Source organism: Lampetra fluviatilis, chromosome 1 (assembly GCF_964198595.1).
Source record: "Lampetra fluviatilis chromosome 1, kcLamFluv1.1, whole genome shotgun sequence".
NCBI classification, from domain to species: domain Eukaryota; kingdom Metazoa; phylum Chordata; class Hyperoartia; order Petromyzontiformes; family Petromyzontidae; genus Lampetra; species Lampetra fluviatilis.
Window position 1 is genome coordinate 1,081,517 of NC_136275.1, and position 26,109 is coordinate 1,107,625.

Consider the following 26,109-nt stretch of genomic DNA (forward strand, 5'->3'; position numbering starts at 1 on the left):
TTGACTTACGGCACCCGCCACCACCACCGAGGCAGGCGGACACACCGGACCATTCATTCGTCCGTGCAGACACCGCACACCAACACGAGCGCGCTGGCTCCACGTGTCCTCGTGTACAGCCCAATCGGACGCGTGCCGTGAACGAGAGGAGGTTTGTTGTTGTATCTGAAGCCCTCCTCAGTGCGCAAGGCCACACAGGCATGCTTCATAAACATTTAACTTAAACTGATTCTGGCACTGCACCGTTAAAGTTGAACAATCTCAACATCATAGGCTGCCAAATTTCTTAAAGCGAGTCTTTTGTAGAAAGTATGTATGAAGTTTGCTATTCAACAACAAGCACCACCGTACATCCCAAACCTCCGACAGACCGAGCGAACCAACAGATCTCTTTGCTCTGAAAACTCTGATTCTCGGCCATCCAGCGCAACACAGAGCTGTTCATTATTTTGAACGCAAATAATATTAAGATCACATTTACATGCCGAATAGAGGCGTTTACTCGGGTCCAATTGGACGCATCGATATAGTTTTGTGCCTATGTCCAGAGTCGTCTAAGGTGTCCTGTACGCTCAGGTGAAGTATTCAAACAATAATACACCGCCCTTTCTCTTTTCACGGGGGGAGTCTTGTAAAAGTTAATTCTGTGCGCGCTCTTTCTGCCGAGGAAGAACCTCCCCCCCCCCACCACCCCACACTCTTCTAACACTGCATCGTGAATCGTGCATCTTGATTGCTGGAGATAAAAGTTCAAAGCCGGAGTTGGCCGTCGAGCTCTGCGTGGGCGGGGTGTCGTTGCGGTGGTGTCGGTGGTGGTGTCGGTGTGACCGCGTCTCGGCGCGCGTGCAGCGAGCCGAGTTCGAGCGCCTCTGACACTCTGACCCGGCATATCTGCGCCCCGTGCTCGCCGCGTGTGTTTGGACGTGCGCATGAAAGCGAAAAACCAATTGCGCGGAAAGGAAAAGAAGTTCGCGTCAGTCTTTCTTTGTGCGCGTTGTTGACGGCAGAGGTGGGGGGGGAGATAATGGACTGGGGCTGAGCTCTCTCTTTTCCCCTCTCTCTCTCTGTGCAGGTGTGGCCGTCACAGAGAGAGAGAGAGTGGGAGAGGCGTGGGCGCTGTCGTTGTGGTAGTGCTTTGATCTGTCGGGATGAGGGGCCGTTTGATCCACACTGTGTGGAGCTGATGAGGGGTCAATCGCTAGCTGGAGAGGGGAGGGGGGCGCGCACAATCGCAGCAAGTGATATGCAAAGAGCAGCGTTCGTGTGGCTTCGTACACGTACAGATGAATAATACACGGGGTTCCCTAAGTCAATGAACCTCCATGTTCAAGATGAGATAGTTTTATAGTTTCGAGCTCGAAGATTGCCCCTCCCGTGTCCCGTGCCGCAGTGGTGGAGGCTCCGCAAGGCCGTGAGAAGGTGGCATCCACTCAACTGTCGCAGATACTCTGGTTAATCACCAGAAACTGTGGTAATTTTAAAATTAATAAATGTTGTCAGCGCCATGGTTCTGAAAATGGCGTAGCTCATGTCAATCTACTGCTAGATGAAGGCCTCTTCCCATGCCTTGCAGGCTGTGATGGATATTTTAATCATACTTCACCACGCTGGTGAGCTTGGGTCTGTGAAGGTGGGAGGAATACAGAACAACAGCGGAGTTTACCCGACTATTCTTTGGTTCTTTCGGTAAAGTCACGTGGATAAAAAAATAAGAATAAAAAATAAAGTGAATAAAAATAATATAATACAAATAAAATTAAAATAATAAAGTAAAACCACTAATGTAAACTGTAGCCTAGTTCTTAATCGGAGTGAGTGTATTGACAGTCTATAATGTAGACTGTAGCCTTGTTATGAAGTTTGGTGAGTGTCCTGGCAGTCTATAATGTAGACTGTAGCCTGGTTATAAAGTTGTGTGAGTGTACTGGCAGTCTATAATGTAGACTGTAGCCTGGTTATAAAGTTTGGTGAGTGTACTGACAGTCTATAATGTAGACTGTAGCCTGGTTATAAAGTTTGGTGAGTGTACTGGCAGTCTATAATGTAGACTGTAGCCTGGTTCTTAATCGGAGTGAGTGTACTGGCAGTCTATAATGTAGACTGTAGCCTGGTTATAAAGTTTTGTGAGTGTACTGGCAGTCTATAATGTAGACTGTAGCCTGGTTATAAAGTTTGGTGAGTGTACTGGCAGTCTATAATGTAGACTGTAGCCTGGTTATAAAGTTTGGTGAGTGTACTGGCAGTCTATAATGTAGACTGTAGCCTGGTTATAAAGTTTGGTGAGTGTACTGACAGTCTATAATGTAGACTGTAGCCTGGTTATAAAGTTTGGTGAGTGTACTGGCAGTCTATAATGTAGACTGTAGCCTGGTTCTTAATCGGAGTGAGTGTACTGGCAGTCTATAATGTAGACTGTAGCCTGGTAATAAAGTTTGGTGAGTGTACTGGCAGTCTATAATGTAGACTGTAGCCTGGTTATAAAGTTTTGTGAGTGTACTGGCAGTCTATAATGTATACTGTAGCCTGGTTATAAAGTTTGGTGAGTGTACTGGCAGTCTATAATGTAGACTGTAGCCTGGTTATAAAGTTTGGTGAGTGTACTGGCAGTCTATAATGTAAACTGTAGCCTGGTTATAAAGTTTGGTGAGTGTACTGGCAGTCTATAATGTAAACTGTAGCCTGGTTATAAAGTTTGGTGAGTGTACTGGTAGTCTATAATGTAAACTGTAGCCTGGTTATAAAGTTTGGTGAGTGTACTGGCAGTCTATAATGTAGACTGTAGCCTGGTTATAAAGTTTTGTGAGTGTACTGGCAGTCTATAATGTATACTGTAGCCTAGTTATAAAGTTTGGTGAGTGTACTGGCAGTCTATAATGTAAACTATAGCCTGGTTATAAAGTTTGGTGAGTGTACTGGCAGTCTATAATGTAGACTGTAGCCTGGTTATAAAGTTTGGTGAGTGTACTGGCAGTCTATAATGTATACTGTAGCCTGGTTATAAAGTTTGGTGAGTGTACTGGCAGTCTATAATGTAGACTGTAGTCTGGATATAAAGTTTGGTGAGTGTACTGGCAGTCTATAATGTAGACTGTAGCCTGGATATAAAGTTTGGTGAGTGTACTGGCAGTCTATAATGTAGACTGTAGCCTGGATATAAAGTTTGGTGAGTGTACTGGCAGTCTATAATGTAGACTGTAGCCTGGATATAAAGTTTGGTGAGTGTACTGGCAGTCTATAATGTAGACTGTAGCCTGGATATAAAGTTTGGTGAGTGTACTGGCAGTCTATAATGTAGACTGTAGCCTGGATATAAAGTTTGGTGAGTGTACTGGCAGTCTATAATGTAGACTGTAGCCTGGATATAAAGTTTGGTGAGTGTACTGGCAGTCTATAATGTAGACTGTAGCCTGGATATAAAGTTTGGTGAGTGTACTGGCCGTCTATAATGTAGACTGTAGCCTGGTTATAAAGTTTGGTGAGTGTACTGGCAGTCTATAATGTAGACTGTAGCCTGGTTATGAAGTTTGGTGAGTGTACTGGCAGTCTATAATGTAAACTGTAGCCTGGTAATAAAGTTTGGTGAGTGTACTGGCAGTCTATAATGTAGACTGTAGCCTGGTTATAAAGTTTGGTGAGTGTACTGGCAGTCTATAATGTAGACTGTAGCCTGGTTATAAAGTTTGGTGAGTGTACTGGTAGTCTATAATGTAAACTGTAGCCTGGATATAAAGTTTGGTGAGTGTACTGGCAGTCTATAATGTAGACTGTAGCCTGGTTATAAAGTTTGGTGAGTGTACTGGCAGTCTATAATGTAGACTGTAGCCTGGATATAAAGTTTGGTGAGTGTACTGGCAGTCTATAATGTAGACTGTAGCCTGGTTATAAAGTTTGGTGAGTGTACTGGCAGTCTATAATGTAGACTGTAGCCTGGATATAAAGTTTGGTGAGTGTACTGGCAGTCTATAATGTAGACTGTAGCCTGGTTATAAAGTTTGGTGAGTGTACTGGCAGTCTATAATGTAGACTGTAGCCTGGATATAAAGTTTGGTGAGTGTACTGGCAGTCTATAATGTAGACTGTAGCCTGGTTATAAAGTTTGGTGAGTGTACTGGCAGTCTATAATGTAGACAACTCTCAACTGACCACAATGCCCCATACGGCTCCAACCTGCTTAGCTTCTGAGATCTGAGGAGGCCGGGTGCATTCTAGTGTGATTTGCTCATGGCTCATTACATCTACATTTCTAATGATCACAGCATGGTTTTTATTCAAGTTAAGAATAACAAAATGTTTATTTGCTTGTAATTGTTCTCGATACGCATCTTGGAGGGGTTTTTTTTTATTGTGGAAATGGCCAAGGGTGCAATTGAAGGGTAAAAGTCTGTCTCGTGTAATTGGCCCTGCGTTGGGAAGTGTGCCTTCTTCTATTGTTGAGACCCGCTGTAATTACGGTGGCCTCCTGGCACTCGTTGACTGGCTCCTGGACCCTGTGATCCTTCTTTTCCTGTTTTCACAAAGGTGGATTATTTTCGCAAGCTCGCCAGGCTCGTGTCTACCTTAGCGGCTGTCTCATTCGTCGTGGGTCCGCTTCTTCTACTGCTCTGTCTCTCAGTAACACTACAGCCGAGCGAGTGCACGTAACATAAACAAAGCATCAAACGGCATAAAACAACACAAAAACCCGCGAAAAATAAAAATGAACGAGACAGAAAAAGAGTCACCAAAATAAAAAAAAAATTGACGAGGTTACCAATTACGCGCTTTTCCCGAAAGCATCCGTGGCCCCGCAAGAGTTGAAAAGAGTCGGGCGATCTCGTTTGGCGAGTTGTTCTCCCCCCCAACCCCCTCGTCTTCCCAGGCTGTGTGGTCTCACCCAGAGGCGGAGCCGAGTTGTGTGTGTGGGTGTGTGTGGGTGTAGGGGTGTGGGTGGGTGGGGGGTGCCACGCGTTTGTTTACCGGCCCTACCGCCAGTGCGTGCGGGGACCGCGCGTGGTCTGCGACTGTCACTGGGATGGCCGTGACGAGCGGGGGGAGGAGGGGGAGGCAGAACCGCTTCGCGTGCTGCTGCTGCTGCTGCTTCTGCGCGAGGGCTCTGCTGCGTGCCGTGTGATGCTGCAGTCCCCAAGCGAGCGCTTGTGCCATCGTTGCTCCCTCGCTGCTGCTGCTGCTCCTGCTACCACTGGGTGCTGCCGTTGCTGCGTGCGGAGAAGGAGGAGGAGGAGATGCCATCAGTCACTCTGAGTGTCCCCGGTGGGCGCAGGGAGCGCGTCTCGCTCGTGTGCGTCTCCTGCGCCATCTGGGTAGGTGAAGCCGACACACCGAGGCGCGTCGTGGTCTGCTCTGTCCTTCATCTTTGCCGTCTCGAATGAGAGCGCCTCCGACGTGGCGCTTAAACATCACGAATCCTCTTGCCGCCTACTGCTGCTGCTGCTGCTGCTCCTGCTGCTGCTGCTGCTCCTGCTGCTGCTGCTGCTGCTGCTGCTGCTGCTCCTGCTGCTGCTGCTGCTGCTGCTCCTGCTGCTGCTGCTGCTCCTGCTGCTGCTGCTGCTGCTGCTGCTCCTGCTGCTGCTGCTGCTCCTGCTGCTGCTGCTGCTGCTGCTCCTGCTGCTGCTGCTGCTGCTGCTCCTGCTGCTGCTGCTGCTGCTGCTCCTGCTGCTGCTGCTGCTGCTCCTGCTGCTGCTGCTGCATGGCTGAGCGTGGCGCTCTGCTGTACTCACGCGGACCTTTCATTCTGTCAAATCGTTCGTGTGTTTTAAGCTTGCGTTCGCAAAAGGTTTCCGTTTGAACATCTTAACACCTGTTTCATTACCAGAAAGGGTAAAACCTATTCTTGTTTTTTTATAAAGAGCTTACGTGTTGTCTAAAACGTTCCTTTTTGTGCGAATCGTTTGTCGTACCATGCTCATGTTTTTGGTCACTGTTATGCTTTCTAAGTGCAATTATTCACACAGAGTTAATGTGAAGGCCTCGTTTGTGCTCGTGTATAAAATGCAAAAGAAAAAAAAGCCCAAGGAAGCTGCTTTAACAAAAAAAACAACAACGGTCTTCAATGGACCCGAGGGACTTCGCCTATCGCGTGATGAATTGTCAGAGCACTTTGATGACTGTCCATGAGAATTCCTCTTATTCGCCGTGGCGGAGCAATATCACAGATCCCATTATCTGTGGCGGGGTTATGCGCGATTTTAATCCTCTTATCCGTGGGTGACAGGGTCGCTGATAAGAGGAGTTCTGTAATTCGCAAACGGTGTAAACTCGGACGTAGTTTTACTCTCTGGGAAGGTGCTGCTCGTGTAGCATTTGCTGAACCGGTGGTTCATCAGAGTGGTGATGCCGTAGTGGCGAGATGGTGACCTCGTCGCCTGGTATACAGGAGGGCGTGGGTTCGATCTCGATCCTGACGCTTGTGTATTTGGAGTTTGGATGTTCTCCCTGTGGTCGCGTGGATTTTTCTCCGGGTACTCCGGCTTTTCCCTCCAATATTTATAGAAATATGCATTTAGAGTAATTTGGCCGCTGTAAATTTCCACGCGATGAGCCACTTCGTTGGGCAATGATTTGTGATAACCAGGTCGCTTCTGAAAAAGGGCTGTATAGCTCAGTGGGCCTTCTTAAATTATCATAAAAACATTGCTTAGTTTTATAGTTTCGTTGAGCGCATTACTCAATGGCTCATTGGCCGTTCGACCCAGAAGCTTTTGAAAAGGAGCCTCAGAGACGAGCTTCCCCAGTGCAGAGAGCACGCCGTCGCGTGAACCCTGAGCATGCCATCACGTGAACCCTGAGCATGCCGTCGCGTGAACCCTGAGCATGCCATCACGTGAACCCTGAGCATGCCGTCACGTGAACCCTGAGCATGCCGCCACGTGAACCCTGAGCATGCCGTCGCGTGAACCCTGAGCATGCCGTCACGTGAACCCTGAGCATGCCGTCGCGTGAACCCTGAGCATGCAGTCACGTGAACCCTGAGCATGCCGTCACGTGAACCCTGAGCACCCCGACCGCACGGTGGTTTGAAGAGCAATGAGAGAAAACGACCGTGCTCCTCCCTTCAGATGTGTTTTTAAACGTCCTCGCTCCGGGATCGCGCTTCTCCGGACCCCTACCCCCCCCCTCGAGTGGCACGTGATGGTTGATGGGGTCAACTAGGGCTGAGATGTCACGGCCTCAAAACTGGTCTCGCCATTGGTGAACCAGGTGGGGGGTGCAGGGAGGTGATGCATCATTCTGGAGGATGCTCCACTGTCCTCGAGGGTCGTGGGGGGTGGCGGGGGGGCTGTGACCCAGCGAAAGAGTTCCTCTTGTATCTCGAGATGGTTTCTCCGTTGACGGCGCTTTGCTGCTCCTGCTGCTGCTGCTGTGTGGGTTTGACCGCGCGTCGTCCGGCGTGACTTCGTCTGACGTTTCGCTCCACGTGCCGGGAAGGTGTTCGGGGTGCAACAACCGGCACCACGCTGCAGAGATGTGTCACAGCACGACCACGTGAATGGACAACCACGCCGGTGACAACGATTGCAATTGTGATGTCGCATATTGGTCAAAAGACTCCACCGTATTCGTGCACGTGGTTGCTTAACAGAAGTTGTGACCGCTCACCGTACCGGCGATAAGTCAACGACTTATCGTGATTCACAATCACGATTGAGTAATATATTCTCTTTTTACCCATCGTGATCAATTTATCGGCCACTAGTAGTTGCCGGAATAATACTCTTTGGTTCTTTCGGTAAAGTCACGTAGGTATAAGATAAAATACAACTACGTGACTTTACCGAAAGAACCAAATAGTATGAATTCCTGCAGTCACAAGATTGCAGGAAAAATGTCAACCAATTTCATACCAAATATACGAATTGAAAACACATTGACTCTTACATATGCGATCTCGTGCATGTGTGTAGAGCCTGCCTGTTAGTGGTAATCGACGCAGCAATGCATCATTGCGCTTCTGCTGCCCGGCGCTTGTGTGTGTGAGAGAGTCCTTCCTGCACAGTGCCTTGAGACTCCGAGCGCGCCGTAACGTGATACGAGCCAGTGAATAGCTCTCGTGAGTACGTCTCACTGACAGACACGCGGACAAACCCCCACCGTCTTGCACTTATAAAGTATATCATTAATAACCATCCACATCTGTGAGTAACAGTTTGTCTGATACTTTTTATTTTTTTTTACTTTTATTCAAGGGAAACAACCGTAATTTAAATTTCGATTTAAAGCTTTTGTGACTGCAGGGATTCATCTTCTTGGTTCTTTCGGTAAAGTCACGTAGAAGGGAAGTAATAAAATAATAAAAATAAAACATTATAAAATAATTCTCACGACGTTTCGGCCACAACGCAAGCAGCCATCCTCAGGTGAAGAACAGGTCTCTCGATAAGACAGAGTCATTCAGATAAGACAGAGTCATTCAGACTCTGTCTTATCGACAGACCTGTTCTTCACCTGAGGACGGCTGCTTGCGTTGTGGCCGAAACGTCGTGATAATTATTTTATTATGTTTCATTTTTATTATTTTATTATTTCCATTCTACGTGACTTTACCGAAAGAACCAAGAACCGTAATTTACCCGTGTCGTCTATTCGCATCACTTCGAATTCCCGACAACGAAGAGGATCCCGGCACGAACGTTACCTGAAGTTGCGTCCACAAACTACGCCGCAACCAACAGCTTCCATGCAATGCGATGCGGCGACATTCTTCAGCAGAACGCAAATATGTGGGTGGAATGTTACACTTTTAGCGGCTCCTATCGTATCCTATAATTTTGGCATTAAGCGGATTCCTCTTTGGCTGCTGCGTGCAGGAGGTTTCAAAGTTTCTCTCTCCTCGCCCAGACGTGGGGAAGAGAGGAGGGGGGGGAGAGAGAGAGGGGGGCAAGAGAGAGGGGGGGGGGGAGAGGAGGGGGGCAAGAAAGAGGGGGGGGGAGAGAGGAGGGGGGGGAGAGAAGAGGGGCAAGAGAGGGGGGGGGGCAAGAGAGAGGGGGGGGGGAGAGGAGGGGGGCAAGAGAGAGGGGGGGGGAGAGAGGAGGGGGGGGGAGAGAAAGGGGGGGGAGAGAGGAGGGGCAAGAGAGGGGGGGGGCAAGAGAGAGGGGGGGAGAGAGAGATGGGGGGAGAGAGGAGGGGCAAGGGAGAGGGGGGCAAGAGAGAGGGGGGGCAAGAGAGAGGGGGGGAGAGAGAGATGGGGGGAGAGAGGAGGGGGGGGAAGAGAGAGGGGGGAGGGGGGGGGAGAGGGGGGGAAGAGAGAGGGGGGCAAGAGAGAGGGGGGGGAGGAGAGAGGGGGGGGGAGAGAGGGGGGGCAAGAGAGAGGGGGGGAGAGAGGAGGGGGGGGGGAGAGAAAGGGGGGGGAGAGAGGAGGGGCAAGGGAGAGGGGGGGAGAGAGAGATGGGGGGAGAGAGGAGGGGGGGGAAGAGAGAGGGGGGGAGGGGGGGGGAGATGGGGGGAAGAGAGAGGGGGGCAAGATAGAGGGGGGGGGAGGAGAGAGGGGGGGGGGAGAGGGGGGGGGCAAGAGAGAGGGGGGGCAAGAGAGAGGGGGGGAGCAAGAGAGGGGGGGTCAAGAGAGAGGGGAGGGGGCTAGAAAGAGAGGGGGGGGGGGGAGAGAGAGAGTGGGGGGGTCGGCACGGATGCAGCTCTGGCCCTGACGAGGATTACGCGGATTTGCTGGGATACCGGTGGTCGCGAATGCGTAATTGTAAAAAAACAACCGCCACCGTAGTGTGGTTAGAGCACTGAGCCTCTGTAATTTGCGTGATATTATTATTATATGGCAGGTTTTGTTTTTACATTCTTCCGTAATTAATAACGTACATTCCGCGGAGAGGCATTGGTTATTTTACTTTTTATTTTAATCGTAGTCATGTTTATGCATGCGGCCCGTTCTTTTTTACGCACTTATGTTTTGTGTCTCACTTTTCTTTGACTGCTCGGCTATTCAAAAGGAACCATTGTCTGGGTCGACCTTTTCAAAATAATCTTTTGTCTCCATGGGCTCTCGTGAAGGTTACGCGTACGTCTGTAATACATGTATGGATATCGTAAAATTATTAAGCTCCTAGAAGGTGGACTACGTAAGGGATTATGGCGTTTTATATATATACGTGCATAGAAGTATTTAAAAAAGCATGACTTTTGATGGCGTAGCCAAGTTTTCCAGAAGGAGGGTTTGGAAGGAAGTTTGTATCTCTGCTTAAAACCTTCAAGGAAAGATTCAACTAACGTGCCCCGAATGGGAGCACTTGTATTTGTTTCTGTACGAAAAATGACCCTGTACGAAAAATGACCCTGTACGAAAAATGACCCTGAGAAATCCGATAATTGTCACTTGAGATTTCTCTCGTTAGAATCTGGCCAATAATGGGAGTGTGAAGAGTCGTCGGACTCGATCCAGTCGGTAAGACCCTCGATAGGAGCAGCACATCGTCGTCAAGTAGGAGGAGGGGTTTGCAGTATTTGCCATGGCTACCAAGACTTAATGAAGTATTGTTGTTTAGAGATTGAGGATCGTGGCTAAAACGTTTGACAAACACCGATTGGACGAGGTGGGCGTGTAAGTAAACTCGTCGGGTGGAGTTGGGAGCAGAGAATTTAGTGAACGCATTAAATGGTGCTACTGATCTGAAGCGATTACAGCTATTGGGGATTTTTTTTTATTAATTCACGAAAACATTTGTCATCGTTAACTCACGGCTGTGACTGCATTAAGCAAAGTGGGGATTGTTCTCAAGGTTTAACTTTGGTTTAACATTGATCACATTTATCAAATATTTCCTCCTGAGGAAGCGCCTTTCTGTGGACCGGTCTCCCCAGTGATTTATCAGCGGTGTCATCGTCACGAGGCTATAAGTATTTGCTAACATAACAGCAAGCGCTCGGGATGGCTTCTTATCAATGATTAATGGGCCTTCTCTTGCTCCGTGAAACATAAATACACGAGCAACTCCCCGCTCACCCCCTTCATGCTTATTGTTGATCAGTCTGGAATTGTAGTCACTTTAAATATACAAATGTTATTAGTTGTTTCTTTAAAATAAGGCCCTTTGTTTTAACCGCCATGAAGCTGCTTCTCATGAAAATGAATTACACTAAGTTTCAATAAACTGCGCGCCTTGAACTCCGGTTGCTTCAATCCCTGTTGCTATTTTTCACGCCGCCTTCATGCCTATGTGGGGAGGGGGGGGGGTGCATTGTATGTTTTTCAGCATTCTTCAACGGAGATTTTTTTCTTTCTCTCTCTCTCTCTGCTTGTACACACAAAGCCATCAAAGCCTTAATGTCTCCTCGAAGCAAGTTGTCTTTTCATCTTCGTGTGCTATTGCGGAGATGTTCAGTGTCCTGCTGAAATGTCAGCCCTCTCCAGTGACGCTAGGTCGTGATCCTGCGAGCAGTAAACCGCAGGAGGTATGGAGACAATCTCTCAGTCCACGTGTGTCTCTGTCAACGGCGCAGAGATGTCGGCGAGTGGCATCGTGATGCTGATTTGCGTTGATCAGAAATGTAAAAAAAAAAATCACGTTTTCACCTTCCCCTATTCGCGATGGTGTGGTTGCGGAATTTGTTTTCTGTCTTGAAACCAACTACACTTTCATTTCATACATAATAGAGGTGTTTTGGGTTGGATCGCGTAAATGTATAAATGTGTCGTTGAACCCGCCACCACCCGACACAGCCAACTAGTAAGGGTTGTCACGTAAACAGAACGTGCCAATTCGTTACGGGTGGTGGCGGGTTTAACGACACATTTATATATTTACGCGATCTAACCCGAAAAATATATGTATTGTGGATGATATTGGTCGCGACAGCCTACGTGTTGAAACTGACTTTCATTCCAGTTTGTAAAAAATACTGTTGAAGGGGGAGGCCTTCTGCAATCAAAGTTTACTGCCCAACATTTAACGCACAATGATATTTTAATCTCAAGTTGAAAGTTAACGTACGGGGAAATATGCAAAAATATACGGAGTTGCACACGTACACATTTATATATTTTTGTTCACCAACTCGGCGTCGTATTGCCATGTCAAGTTAGTGGGCATATTTTTAAATAAAGGAGCCTTCTTAGATGCGTCAGTGGCACCTCCGACAAGGCCGGTCGCATGCGAATGGGGGTTCTTCCCACGTCATTGTGCCGCTCGAACAAATAAATCGGGAGGCTCGTGGGCAGGTGTTCTGCGTACCTGTCACCCGATACATGTCAAACAAAAAAAATCCCCCAAAACACGGATTTACCTTCAATTGCCACTAAACTCACAGGGTCCTTTCCGACAAATGGCAGAGTCCTTCTTGGCTACTGGCACGCCACGTTCAAGCCGCCACTGGCGTTATATACGTTCAAGATCTACGTGGTAATTACACAATTCTGAATTTTTTTTTTAAACTTCAGAACGTATGATGAATTTAAGCACACGCTAAATTCACCTTTGGAGTATACGATTTTAAGGCATTGGGCCAGAAATGTAACATTTTGGGTTGAGTGTCACAAAATAACTCTAATCGGGGCCAGTGCTAGGGTGGTGCCGAGGTCATCTCTGCACCGGTGATTGTCTTTTTGGCCCACACAAGTGCACTCTGCTTCGTGGTTTATCTCTGCCATGATGCCCCTCCACATACACACCAGCTGTGCTGGCTGCTCCATGAGAGAGGATCTGGAGCCAGGCCCTGGATCGAACCATTGTTTGGTGTAGCGCACACACGGAACACACACAACTTATATATTTTTTTACCTGTGGCTTCCTGATTTCTGTTTTATTCAGAGATATTTGTTCGGCAAGATTGATTTGTTGACATCGATCGTGTAGCTGGTGGTATCGATAGTGGGCACGTGCATGCATTTCACTTTGTGCTCGGAGTTGGGAGCCAAAGTACGGACGCTGTTGGCATAAGTAGAGCAGAGGCAATTAACAGTGGCAACCACTTCGTCACTATTCATAACCATTGTTCAATGTTTTACCAGCTAATTAAATGTACCATCATGCAAAGGATTTTAAATTTTCACGTGGACTGTGCGCTGCAGTAAGATGGAAAGTAAACTGCAAGACTGGGGAGGGTGGCCCTATTTATGAGTTTGGTATAAACACAACTGAAGATAACTCGAGTATTCAGGATTGTACATCACACGCATCGGGGATAGCTGTGACCGACTGCTCTCCGACAGACATACCCCGATGCATGCACGTCGCTTGTTGTTTTCTGGCCGTGGGCCTGAATATAACTTTTATTTGTCCAAGTTTTAGGATTAGAAATACATTTACATTGCATTTACAAAGCCGTTTATATAACAAATTCCATACCATGTCGTCCAATTTTAATTTGTAAGTTTATACCGATATTTATCTTGGCCAATGTTATGAATTGTAATTTAATTAATGCTTGTTTAGGTATGGTTTCTGCGAATATTCTCGGATACCAAACTTGTATTTATTTAACAAAGCGTGATGTGTTATTAATCCATTTATCTCCGTTTTAATGTCACATTCCCCCTGTGTTATTAATCCATTTATCTCCGTTTTAATGTCACATTTCCCCTTAACTGTTGAGCACTGACTGGAATGAAATGTTGTTGGCTTCGTTCAAATAAAGCTACATCATTCCCACGTGGGCGGAGAGTGAAGTTGCCTGGGGGTCAGATTGGGAGGAGGAGGAGGAGGATGAGAAACGGCGGACTGCTCGGGGCCGTTTGTTGAATTCGGTTCATTGACCAGTCGGCGCCGGCTGTCCCACAATGGTCACCGTCAAACGTCCCCCTCGGTGTCTGTGGACGCAGGCAAGCTGGCGAAAGCGTCGCAGTTAGACATCGTGTTTCCCCTCCAGCCTCCAGCCTCCAGCCCGTCGAGTGCCTTGATACATCAATCGTTGTTTTCACGTCAAACAAAACTATTTCGGGGCAGGACTTAACACGGTGTGCACCACTCCTGAGACGCGTGTCTCCTGCGGGGAAGAGGACGCCCACATTACCCTCGAGAGGGGCTCTCTAGGACCCCATCTAGTGGAGGCCTTTCCACCGGCTGTGGCGTGAGCCGAGCAAATATATGTCGGGACTGCGCCGTTAATTCTACCTCTAAATATCACCGCTTAGCCCAATTTTTATTGTTGTAACAAAGCCATTCTTTTGTTACATCGTGACCTGTGTGACAGTCACGTGCGTGTTTTGTCGGCCTCACATTGGGCAACACCTGGTCACTGTGTGCACGGGACTAAAGCCGATCACCGGTGCCCTTTAGCGATGGCTCAGAGTGCCCCTTTGCACTCTGGGGCATCTGAAAGGGTCTCGTGGCATGCAGTGAAGTTCAAAGGTTAGCAGGCGTGGGGTGGCGATGGGGCAGGGGTTGGCCGCCGCTGTGGATTGTTTAGGATTAAGCCATCTTGCGGATCCGCTGCGAGCTGGGAAGAGGGGGGAGGGGCGAGGCCCTCCTGGCATTCCTGAGCTTTGTAAGAGAGCCCCCCCCCACCCCTCCGCCTTCTGCAAATCCGAGGAAAGTTCGCGACGCCAGCTGCTGACGGGGGGGGGGGGGCTCTGCTGGGTTTGCCGTATGTGTGGGCGACATGAGCTTTGGCATATCTGATCACGATAATGCACAAATATTCTAGATCTATAGAAGCCTCCTTCTGGGGGTTCTATGTGTGTGTGGTTTTTTTTTGACATCAGAAGTTTTGTCCATGACAGGCTTGTGTGAACAGCTCACACGGCAAACCGGCTTTTGGCAGAATGATAAAAGGGAATTAATCCAGATTGATGCGTTAGCACACCGCGCTACAAACCCGGCAACGTGAGTTTTATTCCCAGCCACGGATAGTAGTATTTGTTATTGTAACTTTCTGACCCCCGTGCCCCAACTGGATAGTTGTGAAAAAGAGCATCGTAGCTGATCGGATTTCTCCAGGATTGATCCAATACCCCCTGTTCTTTCTTACAATATTGGTAAACAACTTTAATGCTGTAAATTTTAACCAAAATAATTAGGCAAGTCCGTCATTGTTTGCATTAATATTTTCGTTACAGACTCCACGTAGGTAATTCGTTTGTCGAGTTTCCAAAATATCCGTTGACGTATCGACCCATCCATCTTCCCGTCTACCTATTGTTTTGATCTTGAAACAGGAAGACGTGCACGCCCTGGCCATCGCCGTGACATACGAGCCGAGTGACATTTACCATAAATATACTTTAGCCCCTCTTTGTAGAAGCCGTGAACTTCACAAGATCGAGCTTTCATCTGAGGCTTGGCAAGGTCACACCCGACTCTGACGAGGGCACCCCAGGTTCTGCTCGGCGTTCTCTCTCCCTCTCCCTCTCGCTCTCTCCGCTAATAAGTTCGCTACGTCTTCCACATCACTTTGACACGAGTTTGGCCTCGTGGAACCGAACAGGATAATTTCGGCCAGATGTTTCCATTTATCGGGGTTTCATCTTCTTCAAACGTATTTTAAGGTAGATTGAAAGCTGGCTGTGGAAAATTACTAAATTGTCAAATTTTCCCTGCGAGTATCGTAAATGCTGTTATTTCTCTAACTTCCCCTTCTATTACCGTTATTGTGTTAATGACTGCTATTACAGACCGATCATGCCGTTAAGGTTGAACTGGCTCGAAAGAGGAGCGTTATTGTGCTGAGCAGTAGGTACATTGGCGCTTTCTTTCCTTAACCTTCAACTTAGAAGATTGAAGTCACATAAAGCAATTAATGTCTGCATCGTAGTAAATTGTAAAACGTTGTTCTTTGCACCACGCGTCGCATGAGTGCTCGCGAAGTGGTGCTCTGCATCTGCTTCAAACCGACACTGCACATTTGACTGCGAAGTCGAGAAGAAGGGAAATAGTGTACGCACACATGTTTAACTTCTTTCGCACCGTGCGTAGACAACCGTGCTAATCGGAGGCGCGGGGGAAGGACATCAAGGGATAGAACGTAGGAATGTTACACGTTTTGGCACTGATCACGTGAACGTGGCACCATTTCTGCCCAAGCACAACAAGGGGTCAGGGGTTGAGCTGGTGAACGACATGAGAGCGATGGACTCACAAGGGCAGGTCAAATATCTGGCCACGTGATTTACTGGCATGGGACAGGGCTGCCCCTCCCCTCATTGTCTCCGCTATTAAAATGCTAATTGGAGCCCAGAGTCTGCTGACTTCATACAAGAAGGTGCTTGACCTTTGCCCAGCAGCTTTACAAAATTATTGGCACCTGCATATGTTACAATGTGCCGTACAAATACACATAATATATATTTTTCAAACTTCTCATATAATTCCCTTTTTGAGTTGCCTCTATGTTCACGGACATGTTGCAATTAATGAATCATGGCTGTCACCATCCATTAATTATTTTATAAAATATAAATAATTTCTCGCAACGTTTCGATGTTTTAATCACACGTGTACGACCGAAATGTTTGCGTTCAAATTCGTTGTGTTTAATGGGTTCACGTGACCCTCAGGATGTGTATCCAGAGCTAATGAAGGCGAGGGTTGGTAGATTCCGTTTGGTTTGTGAAACTCTCAAACTCCTCTGGGCTGCGCGTGTGTTTATGGACCTGTCTGTGCGAACCAGTAAACGTTATGCCCTCACTTGCTCTCGTTTTCTTGAGGTGTTCCGAAGGTTTGCAAACTTTTTCAAATCGATTAATTCGTCGAATATCCCAATGAAAAAATAGCCCTGAGACTCATTGGTACTTTCCTGGATAAATAATACTTGAAGTAAGGTCCACGAAGTCAAAGTTTACGAGAGCATTATAACTGCTGAAAGAGTGTAAAGATTTTGCTTATGGAACAAATCCCCTGTGGTTTCGCTGAATGAGGACGAATTCATTATTAAACTTGCGATGCAAATATTATTGAAGAGTGCGCGGCGGCTCCGTTAAATGGCGTATGCCTCCTTTGTGAAAGGGGCCCTCCTTCTGTGAGAGATTTTGCAATATTTGACCATGACGAGACGCACAATGGTCTAGTCTTCGAGAGAGCATCTTGGGAACTTGAATGCCCTCAAGGAAGCGGATGTGACAGCCGGCTTAATGTCCCTTCTGAGAAGAGCTCGCGCCTAAGGGGCAACGTTGCCTCACGGCGGGTCACCCGGGGGGGGGGCGGGGAAGGGGATCTGGAGAGAACATTCGAGCTGATGCAGACTCGCAGCGGTAACAGTTTCATTAGCCTCATTCCACGCTGTTGCTGAGGTAGTGTGTCATTGCGTTTCATTTATGTGTATTTCATGTAACGGCTCTTACCGCTTCATGCCATTATTCACCGGGTAGGCGGAGGAGAGGGTCGTGCCTTTGGTTAGCGGACCAAACTCTGAACCCGGCAACCTGATATGGATGGATTGCTGGCCACGGTTAACATCAGTGTTGAGTGACATCTAAACCAGGCCTGGGCTCTCATGCCCCACCCCACTCCAACCCTTCCCCCCGCACCAATAAAGGCAAATTAAATACCCTCTTCATTAAGTCAACAAAAGCACGCGATTATAGGAAATGCTAAGAATTCACCTAAAATAGTACAATAACAAAATCAGTCGGTCGGCAAAGGGCTGTAGGTTATTGTGTGTTATTGTTATTCACTGTCTGTAAACACCTACTTTATTATATTTTTATGGCAATGTTTTGCTAAACTGTCGTTATTGCTGGTTATTTGTACAAGGGTTATGAAATTGAGTGATGCTTCCACGAACGTATGACACGGTCCTTGTGCTTGCCAAATAAGTAAACAGCAATGTACAATAGTTCGTTTTAGGTTGTCTTCATTTGCAGCAGGTTCATGTTATGTGCCATTAGGTTGTGATCGGCCTGAAAGCGTTACTCGTGTAACCTGGCATGACAGCAGCCCGGCTGCTTGTCAGGCCTTCCACCCACAAACAAACCCGAGTGGAAGAGCAGACACACACGTGCTGTCTAGGCGAGAAGGGAATTGAGATCGTTAAAATATGTGGGTCACGGAATGAGGAGTTTAAAAAGAGAAACATTCACACTTCGAGCAGTTCATGTTGGAAGGGGTGATTATATTTAAATATTTGATGATCAATTAAAGCAATGATAATGTGTACGTCCTTTGTTAGTCCACTGCTAGATAATGGCCTCCCCCACAGCGTGTCACTCATGAGGTTGTTTGACCATACTTCACCATGCTGGTCAGTGCACGGGCTGGTGAAGGCGCGGTGTCCAGTGCCTAGTTCAGACGTCGCACGCTCACTGGTGTCAGCCATGGCCAGGGGTCGATAGCAGAGCGCACTTAGACCACGCCACCGCTTTTCTGTCTAAAAGCAGCAATGAAAATAACAATGTATAACCCTTCATCAAACCACTGCTGTATGAAGTCATCACCATTCTGTGCCAGTCATATTAATGATAAGGATAACAACAACAACAACGATAACCCTGCACACTCTTTGGTTCTTTCGGTAAAGTCACGTAACTTTTACCGAAAGACTTTACCGAAAGAACCAAAGAGTAATTCCTGCAGTCACGAAAGCTCCAAATTTAAGATCGAACCCTGCACACGTTTAACAACCCGTTGCAAGAAACGCGTGCTCCTGCATTTCACTAACAACCGAGTTGTATCTTCCCACGCAACGAACGCCGCTGGTGCGACACGCGGTGCGGTGAACGCCGCACTGCGCCCCCAAGTCGCCTGGATGAAGCGGACCGTTGTCTTCGCAAGGCGGTGATGTCACCAAGCGGAATCCAGGCGCGTCTTGCGTGTCTCGAAATTACTGGGCCGCTTGGCGCCCGCACACTCGAGCAGAGAGCGGCCGCCTCTTTTTAATTTGTATTTCCATCGACCTGGAGCGGGGCCAAGGCCGCCAAGCGAACGCCTCGTCTCGCTCAGGGACCCCCCTCCACCCCCGCGCGCTCTCCAACTTTTACTTCGCCGTGTTTACCAGTCGCTTTGATTGACCGAGCGGCGGTTTGGAGGAATTTCGCACTGATTTAACGCCGTCAAATGTTACGGAAGGGGGGGTCCCTCCTTTAGAAATGTATAACGTGAAATACACGGACATTTACAAATGCGGATTACGCGTGAAATGATGCACACGTAGTGCCGGTGTGTTTTTTGTTTTGGAACAACTTTCCCGGCACAGAATTTTTTTGGGGTGTTGATAGCAAATCGTTTAGTTTGTGGCATTATGCCTGAAGTTCATACCGCCTGTTAAACGTTGAACAGGACGTTTGGGTTCACCTGCATGGACATCCCAAGCGCCGTCTATAAAAAAATATGTAAACTTAATTACTGTGCTGCTTTCGCCGTGTGTGGTTGCTGAGTGATCTAACGCAGTCATCCCATCGTGCCGACGCGTTTTGTAAAACTCTGCAGAGCGACGTAATCAGTTGATTGTGTCGTATTTACGTGACAGTCGTGTCCTCTTGTTGAAACTCCCTTGCTCGAGAGAGCATGTCGCACCGTTTGAAGAGAGAGAGAGGGAGAGAGGCGGGGGGACGACGACGTGTGAATGTCAGTCGCGGCTGGAGGATGGCGTTGGGCCGGTGCCCAGAGTAGGAGTAGAAGGAGGATGAGGGCTCCACACAACTTCGCTTTGGCTCGCTGACCCCTGCGCTCAGCCGGCAGATCACCGCCACAAATCCCTGGCAGCGCGTGGGAGAGTGCGCCCTTTTATTATTGCTCCGCTGATCACGGGAAGAATCAATATAAAGAACTAATGCAGAATAGAGGCTTGAAATGTGAGCCTTCTGGTATGTGTTAACAAGGGCCCGGCTTGTTAGGGACACGCAGATTGGTCATGCCGATGCTTTACTCGGAACAATGGGAGCTATGCATTATACGGTAAACTGTGATGTAAATAATCTGTTTTTATGCGCGTTAAAAGGTAAGGACAGCCCATGAGAGCCTTTTGGGAGCCATAGTTTGCTGGTCACATTTATTTGAGAACATGTTCTCATGGTGCAGGATACGTGCATTCGGTGCACCAACGAGGGAATAGTAGAAGGGTAACGTTATGACAGAGATTTAGCATTTCGTGCGAGATATCAAGGCACAGGAGTGGTGGCCTTGTGGTTAGCCCACTACGCTACAAACCGCCTCACATGAGTTCGATTCCCGGCCAAGGGTAACATCAGTGACGAGTGATATCCGAACCGGTTATTTCTCCCCGTCCCTCCCTTCGCCAATCTGCACTGACAGACATGGAGAAGTATGGCCACGCATCCCCAGTGACCAACACGGTTTGGGAGAAGCCTTCACCCAGCAGTGGATGTCAATCTTCTTGGTTCTTTCGGTAAAGTCACGTAGAAGGGAAGTAATAAAATCATAAAAATAAAACATAATAAAATAATTCTCACGACGTTTCGGCCACATCGCAAGCAGCCGTCCTTGCGTTGTGGCCGAAACGTCGTGAGAATTATTTTATTATGTTTTATTTTTATTATTTTATTACTTCCCTTCAACGTGACTTTACCGAAAGAACCAAGAAGATGAATCCCTTGCAGTCACGAAAGCTTTAAATCGAAACTGCTGTCAATGATAATTTATTATTTGGTCATCAATTCATGGGTGCAGGTGTTTTAATAAAAAAAACAGCAAGCGTCTTCCATGCTTACATTTGTAGGAAATGGCTTTTTGTAGCCGCGTATAGATCCCGCTGAGCATAGTCTCAAATGTGGAACGATCTCGTGGATGAAGCGTCACGCAACGGCGTTGGGTTTTCCTTTCGGCGTGGAGACCTCGGCAGCACGAGACGACACCTGGGAGCGGTCCCACCTCTCGGCTCACTCTCTCGCCTCGCTGACGGTGATTGCTGTCGCTTAACGAGCTAAGGCCGTTCCGTAAGAATCGACTGAATTATTGAAGTCGAGCCGGCGACACTAGTCAGCGGGAGGTGCGTGAGTGACTGTCGCGTGCTGGAGGCAGTGGGGGGAGGGGGGGGGTGCCGTTAGGTTCGTTCTGCAGGGGCCCCGGTTGCTAGGACCCATGATGGGCACGCACGGGATTACCGCCGCCTATCTCGATTTGGGAGCGCATTGCTTGAACAGGGCAAAATGGACAAGGATAAAAAAAAACACACACACACACGCACGCACACAACCCCCTTTCGAGGCTTTGTCCGGCCCTTTCTCCTGTACTCACACAAGGCGCTCTAAGTCTCCAGAGTAAACGTTTTTTTTTTTGTGCAGCAAATTATAACTCATCGCTGCGTGTTTCAGCAATGAAGATGTTCACGTCGTGTGAGAAATTGTGAACGCGCAGTTTGTGAACGCAGCGTGGCACGCCAGTTGAGCGGACACGTGTGCAATGATACATTTTGCCGAATAAAATAATCCGAGTGGTGGCAACAGTCGCTGGCATTTGTGGAATTGAGGGATCTGACGTACGGGAGGGTTTCCTTATGAATGGCGCTGAGCTGTTGATTCAAGAATGGTCGGCATGTTGGCATATACCGCCTTATTGTAACGTATTTGTTATTGACCTATTATGGTAATCTGTTTACTTTTTCAATGGGTCTGCTTAGTAGCAATACATGTTGATTTAAAGGATTATCTCTTAACTTAATGGCTACTAATAGCGTAACTATTCTTTTGCCAATGCAAAATCTGTTCATCAGAAAAATATACATTCTATTCCCATCAGGCCCCATCATGTAAAGTGCAGTCTGCAGCATTTAATGACAAAATAGTTGAGATTTTTTAAATATATATTTTAAACCTTTTTTGTTACTTGATATAGCAATCAACGTTTCCATAAAATTGTAATTTGACGTTGCAGCGCATATCACAATCGGGCTTTTGTTTCCTCCAATGGGCAATGGCCATTCAGAGTTTCTTGTTTCGTGGATATTTTCGAAATTCAATTTTGTGGACAAAGTTGTAAAATGGACCGTGACACCCCCTTGTCGCAGTGTTTACCTCGGTCACCCGGGCGACGGCGCAAACCGTGGCACGGCTGAACATCTCAACCTGAACGCTGCCAGCTGAATTTCAACGCGTGTAGCAGACCCTATGGATTCGATAGCTGCTCGGACACACACACACACATTCTTTGTTGCCGTCTTACATTTATCCCGAGCGCGTGTTGAGAAGTTTCCACCGCTTTTCGGAAAGGGAGGTGTCAGGATCTGGTAAATGTTCACCTCTTTGGCTCCGTGATAAATCGACGCTCCTCTTGACAGCATCCTGCCATTAAAAGAGAACCCAGAGTGCTGGGCGTGCTTAGCGCAGTGACCCAACGTGTTTGTCCGTTCAAACGTTCCTTTATAAACGAGGTTCGTGTTTGCCATTTTACTGGATCATGTGTCCCCCCTCCCTCCTCTACAATCTGAAATAACAGTATAACATTAAGAGGTGATTATTTACATTTGTGGTTAAACATTTCCTAACTTTTACGGTTATGCCCGAGAGCTATGGATGCAAAGTGTACGTCCACCAGCATCGTATCTCTGTGCGAGATGCGGCGTTGTCGAGGTCACGGACCCTGGTGGCCTCGTCCTCTGCATGGCTGAGAACTCAATCAAAGCTCGTTTGTGAAAGCATCGGTCTGAAATAGCGTGAAACGTAGTTACCTTGAAAACGTATCGCCGCACTTTCACTAACTTTCACTCGGCTACGTTTGTTTACAAAATAACTGTAAATAAACCCCCACGTAGTTTTAGCATACGCAGCACAGACATTCCAATACGAGTCCGGGTGAAAAAAGTTAATCTTTAGCCGGGCCAGTCGGCAGTAAAAATGCTTGGCAATGACCATCATTAACATGGGAGGTGAACTCAGTGTAAATTCGATCCTTTGTTTCACGTCACCGCGATCACATGATCTGGGACATTGTTTAAGAAAATAACCTTTACGTTAGCAGCGCAGTAGCGTGGTGCTCGCAAACAGCTCTCTTTGCAGTCCGTTCAAAGGCTACATGGGGGACCTTTGTCTGTGCTTGTGCGTGTGAGCGCGTTCGGATGGCTGAGCCAAGGGGCACATCCAGAAGTGACTTTCCAGGTTGTCCAGGTAAGTGGTTGGTCTGCGTATAACTGCACTTTACTGTACTTTCACAGCAACGAGAATGTGTGACGGCACATTATGATGTAATTGCATTGGTAGGTAAGTCCAGATTTACCTAATCTCCGGAATTTCTAAGGATTTGTCATTTCCACAGATACGATGTGTCCCCACGTGTGTGTGGGGTGACGGTATCGAGAAAGTGTCGCGTGTCCATTGCTCTTTTGCTTTGGGAATGTTTCAGGTGTGAGATGGCCCTTGTGTGTTTGAGTGCTCTTGCCGCCACAAGCGACGCATGTGTAATGTTTTAAGCACTCCTGCTACGTGTGATTAAGCAGTTCATTCGCTTTCGTCACTTGGTACGGGACCAGAATGCACAATGCATTGGTATTCCCTTTGTCATACGCTGGTTACGTTCATACGAGCGTATAGCCTTTGTCAGACGCTCTCGAATGACAAAGGTTACCAAACAAATGCTATGCTAATGCTGCCCATTGTGGCTGCATTAAGCGATGAATCATAGACGCGTGCAACGTTGTTCATGGGAGGTGCTCTTTTGTTATGCCGACTTAATCACTGCAGGGCAGTGCACGCCGCCTGCGTATAGCACCCCCCCCCCCCACTGCTCCGTTTGTGCCAAACTAGGTGCACCACTGGGCAGGCGAGAGAGAGAGATGGGAGACACTAGTTGTTGTAGAGAGACACTAGCTGTTGTAGAGAGACACTAGTTGTTGTAGAGAGACACTAGTTGTTGTAGAGAGACACTAGTTGTTGTAGAGAGACACTAGTTGTTGTAGAGAGACACTAGTTGTTGTAGAGAGACACTAGTTGTTGTAGAGAGACACTAGTTGTTGTAGAGAGACACTAGTTGTTGTAGAGAGACACTAGTTGTTGTAGAGAGACACTAGTTGTTGTAGAGAGACACTAGTTGTAGAGAGACACTAGTTGTTGTAGAGAGACACTAGTTGTTGTAGAGAGACACTAGTTGTTGTAGAGAGACACTCGTTGTTGTAGAGAGACTCTAGTTGTTGTAGAGAGACTCTAGTTGTTGTAGAGAGACACTAGTTGTTGTAGAGAGACACTAGTTGTTGTAGAGAGACACTAGTTGTTCTAGAGAGACACTAGTTGTTGTAGAGAGACTCTAGTTGTTGTAGAGAGACTCTAGTTGTTGTAGAGAGACACTAGTTGTTGTAGAGAGACACTAGTTGTTGTAGAGAGACACTAGTTGTTGTAGAGAGACACTAGTTGTTGTAGAGAGACACTAGTTGTTGTAGAGAGACACTAGTTGTTGTAGAGAGACACTAGTTGTTGTAGAGAGACACTAGTTGTAGAGAGACACTAGTTGTTGTAGAGAGACACTAGTTGTTGTAGAGAGACACTAGTTGTTGTAGAGAGACACTCGTTGTTGTAGAGAGACTCTAGTTGTTGTAGAGAGACTCTAGTTGTTGTAGAGAGACACTAGTTGTTGTAGAGAGACTCTAGTTGTTGTAGAGAGACACTAGTTGTTGTAGAGAGACACTAGTTGTTGTAGAGAGACACTAGTTGTTGTAGAGAGACACTAGTTGTTGTAGAGAGACACTAGTTGTTGTAGAGAGACACTAGTTGTAGAGAGACACTAGTTGTTGTAGAGAGACACTAGTTGTTGTAGAGAGACACTAGTTGTTGTAGAGAGACTCTAGTTGTTGTAGAGAGACTCTAGTTGTTGTAGAGAGACACTAGTTGTTGTAGAGAGACTCTAGTTGTTGTAGAGAGACACTAGTTGTTGTAGAGAGACACTAGCTGTTGTAGAGAGACACTAGTTGTTGTAGAGAGACACTAGTTGTTGTAGAGAGACACTAGTTGTTGTAGAGAGACACTAGTTGTTGTAGAGAGACACTAGTTGTTGTAGAGAGACTCTAGTTGTTGTAGAGAGACACTAGTTGTTGTAGAGAGACACTAGTTGTTGTAGAGAGACACTAGTTGTTCTAGAGAGACACTAGTTGTTGTAGAGAGACTCTAGTTGTTGTAGAGAGACTCTAGTTGTTGTAGAGAGACACTAGTTGTTGTAGAGAGACACTAGTTGTTGTAGAGAGACACTAGTTGTTGTAGAGAGACACTAGTTGTTGTAGAGAGACACTAGTTGTTGTAGAGAGACACTAGTTGTTCTAGAGAGACACTAGTTGTTGTAGAGAGACACTAGTTGTTGTAGAGAGACTCTAGTTGTTGTAGAGAGACACTAGTTGTTGTAGAGAGACTCTAGTTGTTGTAGAGAGACACTAGTTGTTGTAGAGAGACACTAGTTGTTCTAGAGAGACACTAGTTGTTGTAGAGAGACTCTAGTTGTTGTAGAGAGACACTAGTTGTTGTAGAGAGACACTAGTTGTTGTAGAGAGACACTAGTTGTTCTAGAGAGACACTAGTTGTTGTAGAGAGACTCTAGTTGTTGTAGAGAGACACTAGTTGTTGTAGAGAGACACTCGTTGTTGTAGATAGACACTAGTTGTTGTAGAGAGACACTAGTTGTTGTAGAGAGACACTAGTTGTTGTAGAGAGACACTCGTTGTTGTAGAGAGACTCTAGTTGTTGTAGAGAGACACTAGTTGTTGTAGAGAGACACTAGTTGTTGTAGAGAGACACTAGTTGTTGTAGAGAGACACTAGTTGTTGTAGAGAGACACTAGTTGTTGTAGAGAGACACTAGTTGTTGTAGAGAGACACTAGTTGTTGTAGAGAGACACTCGTTGTTGTAGAGAGACTCTAGTTGTTGTAGAGAGACACTAGTTGTTGTAGAGAGACACTAGTTGTTGTAGAGAGACACTAGTTGTTGTAGAGAGACACTAGTTGTTGTAGAGAGACACTCGTTGTTGTAGAGAGACTCTAGTTGTTGTAGAGAGACACTAGTTGTTGTAGAGAGACACTAGTTGTTGTAGAGAGACACTCGTTGTTGTAGAGAGACACTAGTTGTTGTAGAGAGACACTCGTTGTTGTAGAGAGACTCTAGTTGTTGTAGAGAGACACTAGTTGTTGTAGAGAGACACTAGTTGTTGTAGAGAGACACTAGTTGTTGTAGAGAGACACTAGTTGTTGTAGAGAGACACTAGTTGTTGTAGAGAGACACTAGTTGTTCTAGAGAGACACTAGTTGTTGTAGAGAGACACTAGTTGTTGTAGAGAGACACTAGTTGTTCTAGAGAGACACCCGGCCGCACCA

General features: G+C 47.0%; 1 protein-coding gene across 4 annotated transcripts in view; it reads left to right on the plus strand.

Moving 5' to 3' along the window:
- Positions 1-26,109, plus strand: part of LOC144947086 (tensin-3-like) — a 132,022-nt gene that overhangs the window by 26,510 nt on the left and 79,403 nt on the right. Inside the window, exon 1 of one of the 4 annotated variants that reach the window (XM_078876517.1) lies at positions 4,985-5,300. The exons of the other annotated variants lie outside the window; for them this stretch is intronic. Within the exon in view, the coding sequence (XP_078732643.1) occupies positions 5,223-5,300 (78 nt within the window). The 5' untranslated portion in view covers positions 4,985-5,222. Of the gene's footprint in view, positions 1-4,984; positions 5,301-26,109 lie in introns of those variants that run through there. 4 annotated transcript variants of the gene reach the window in all.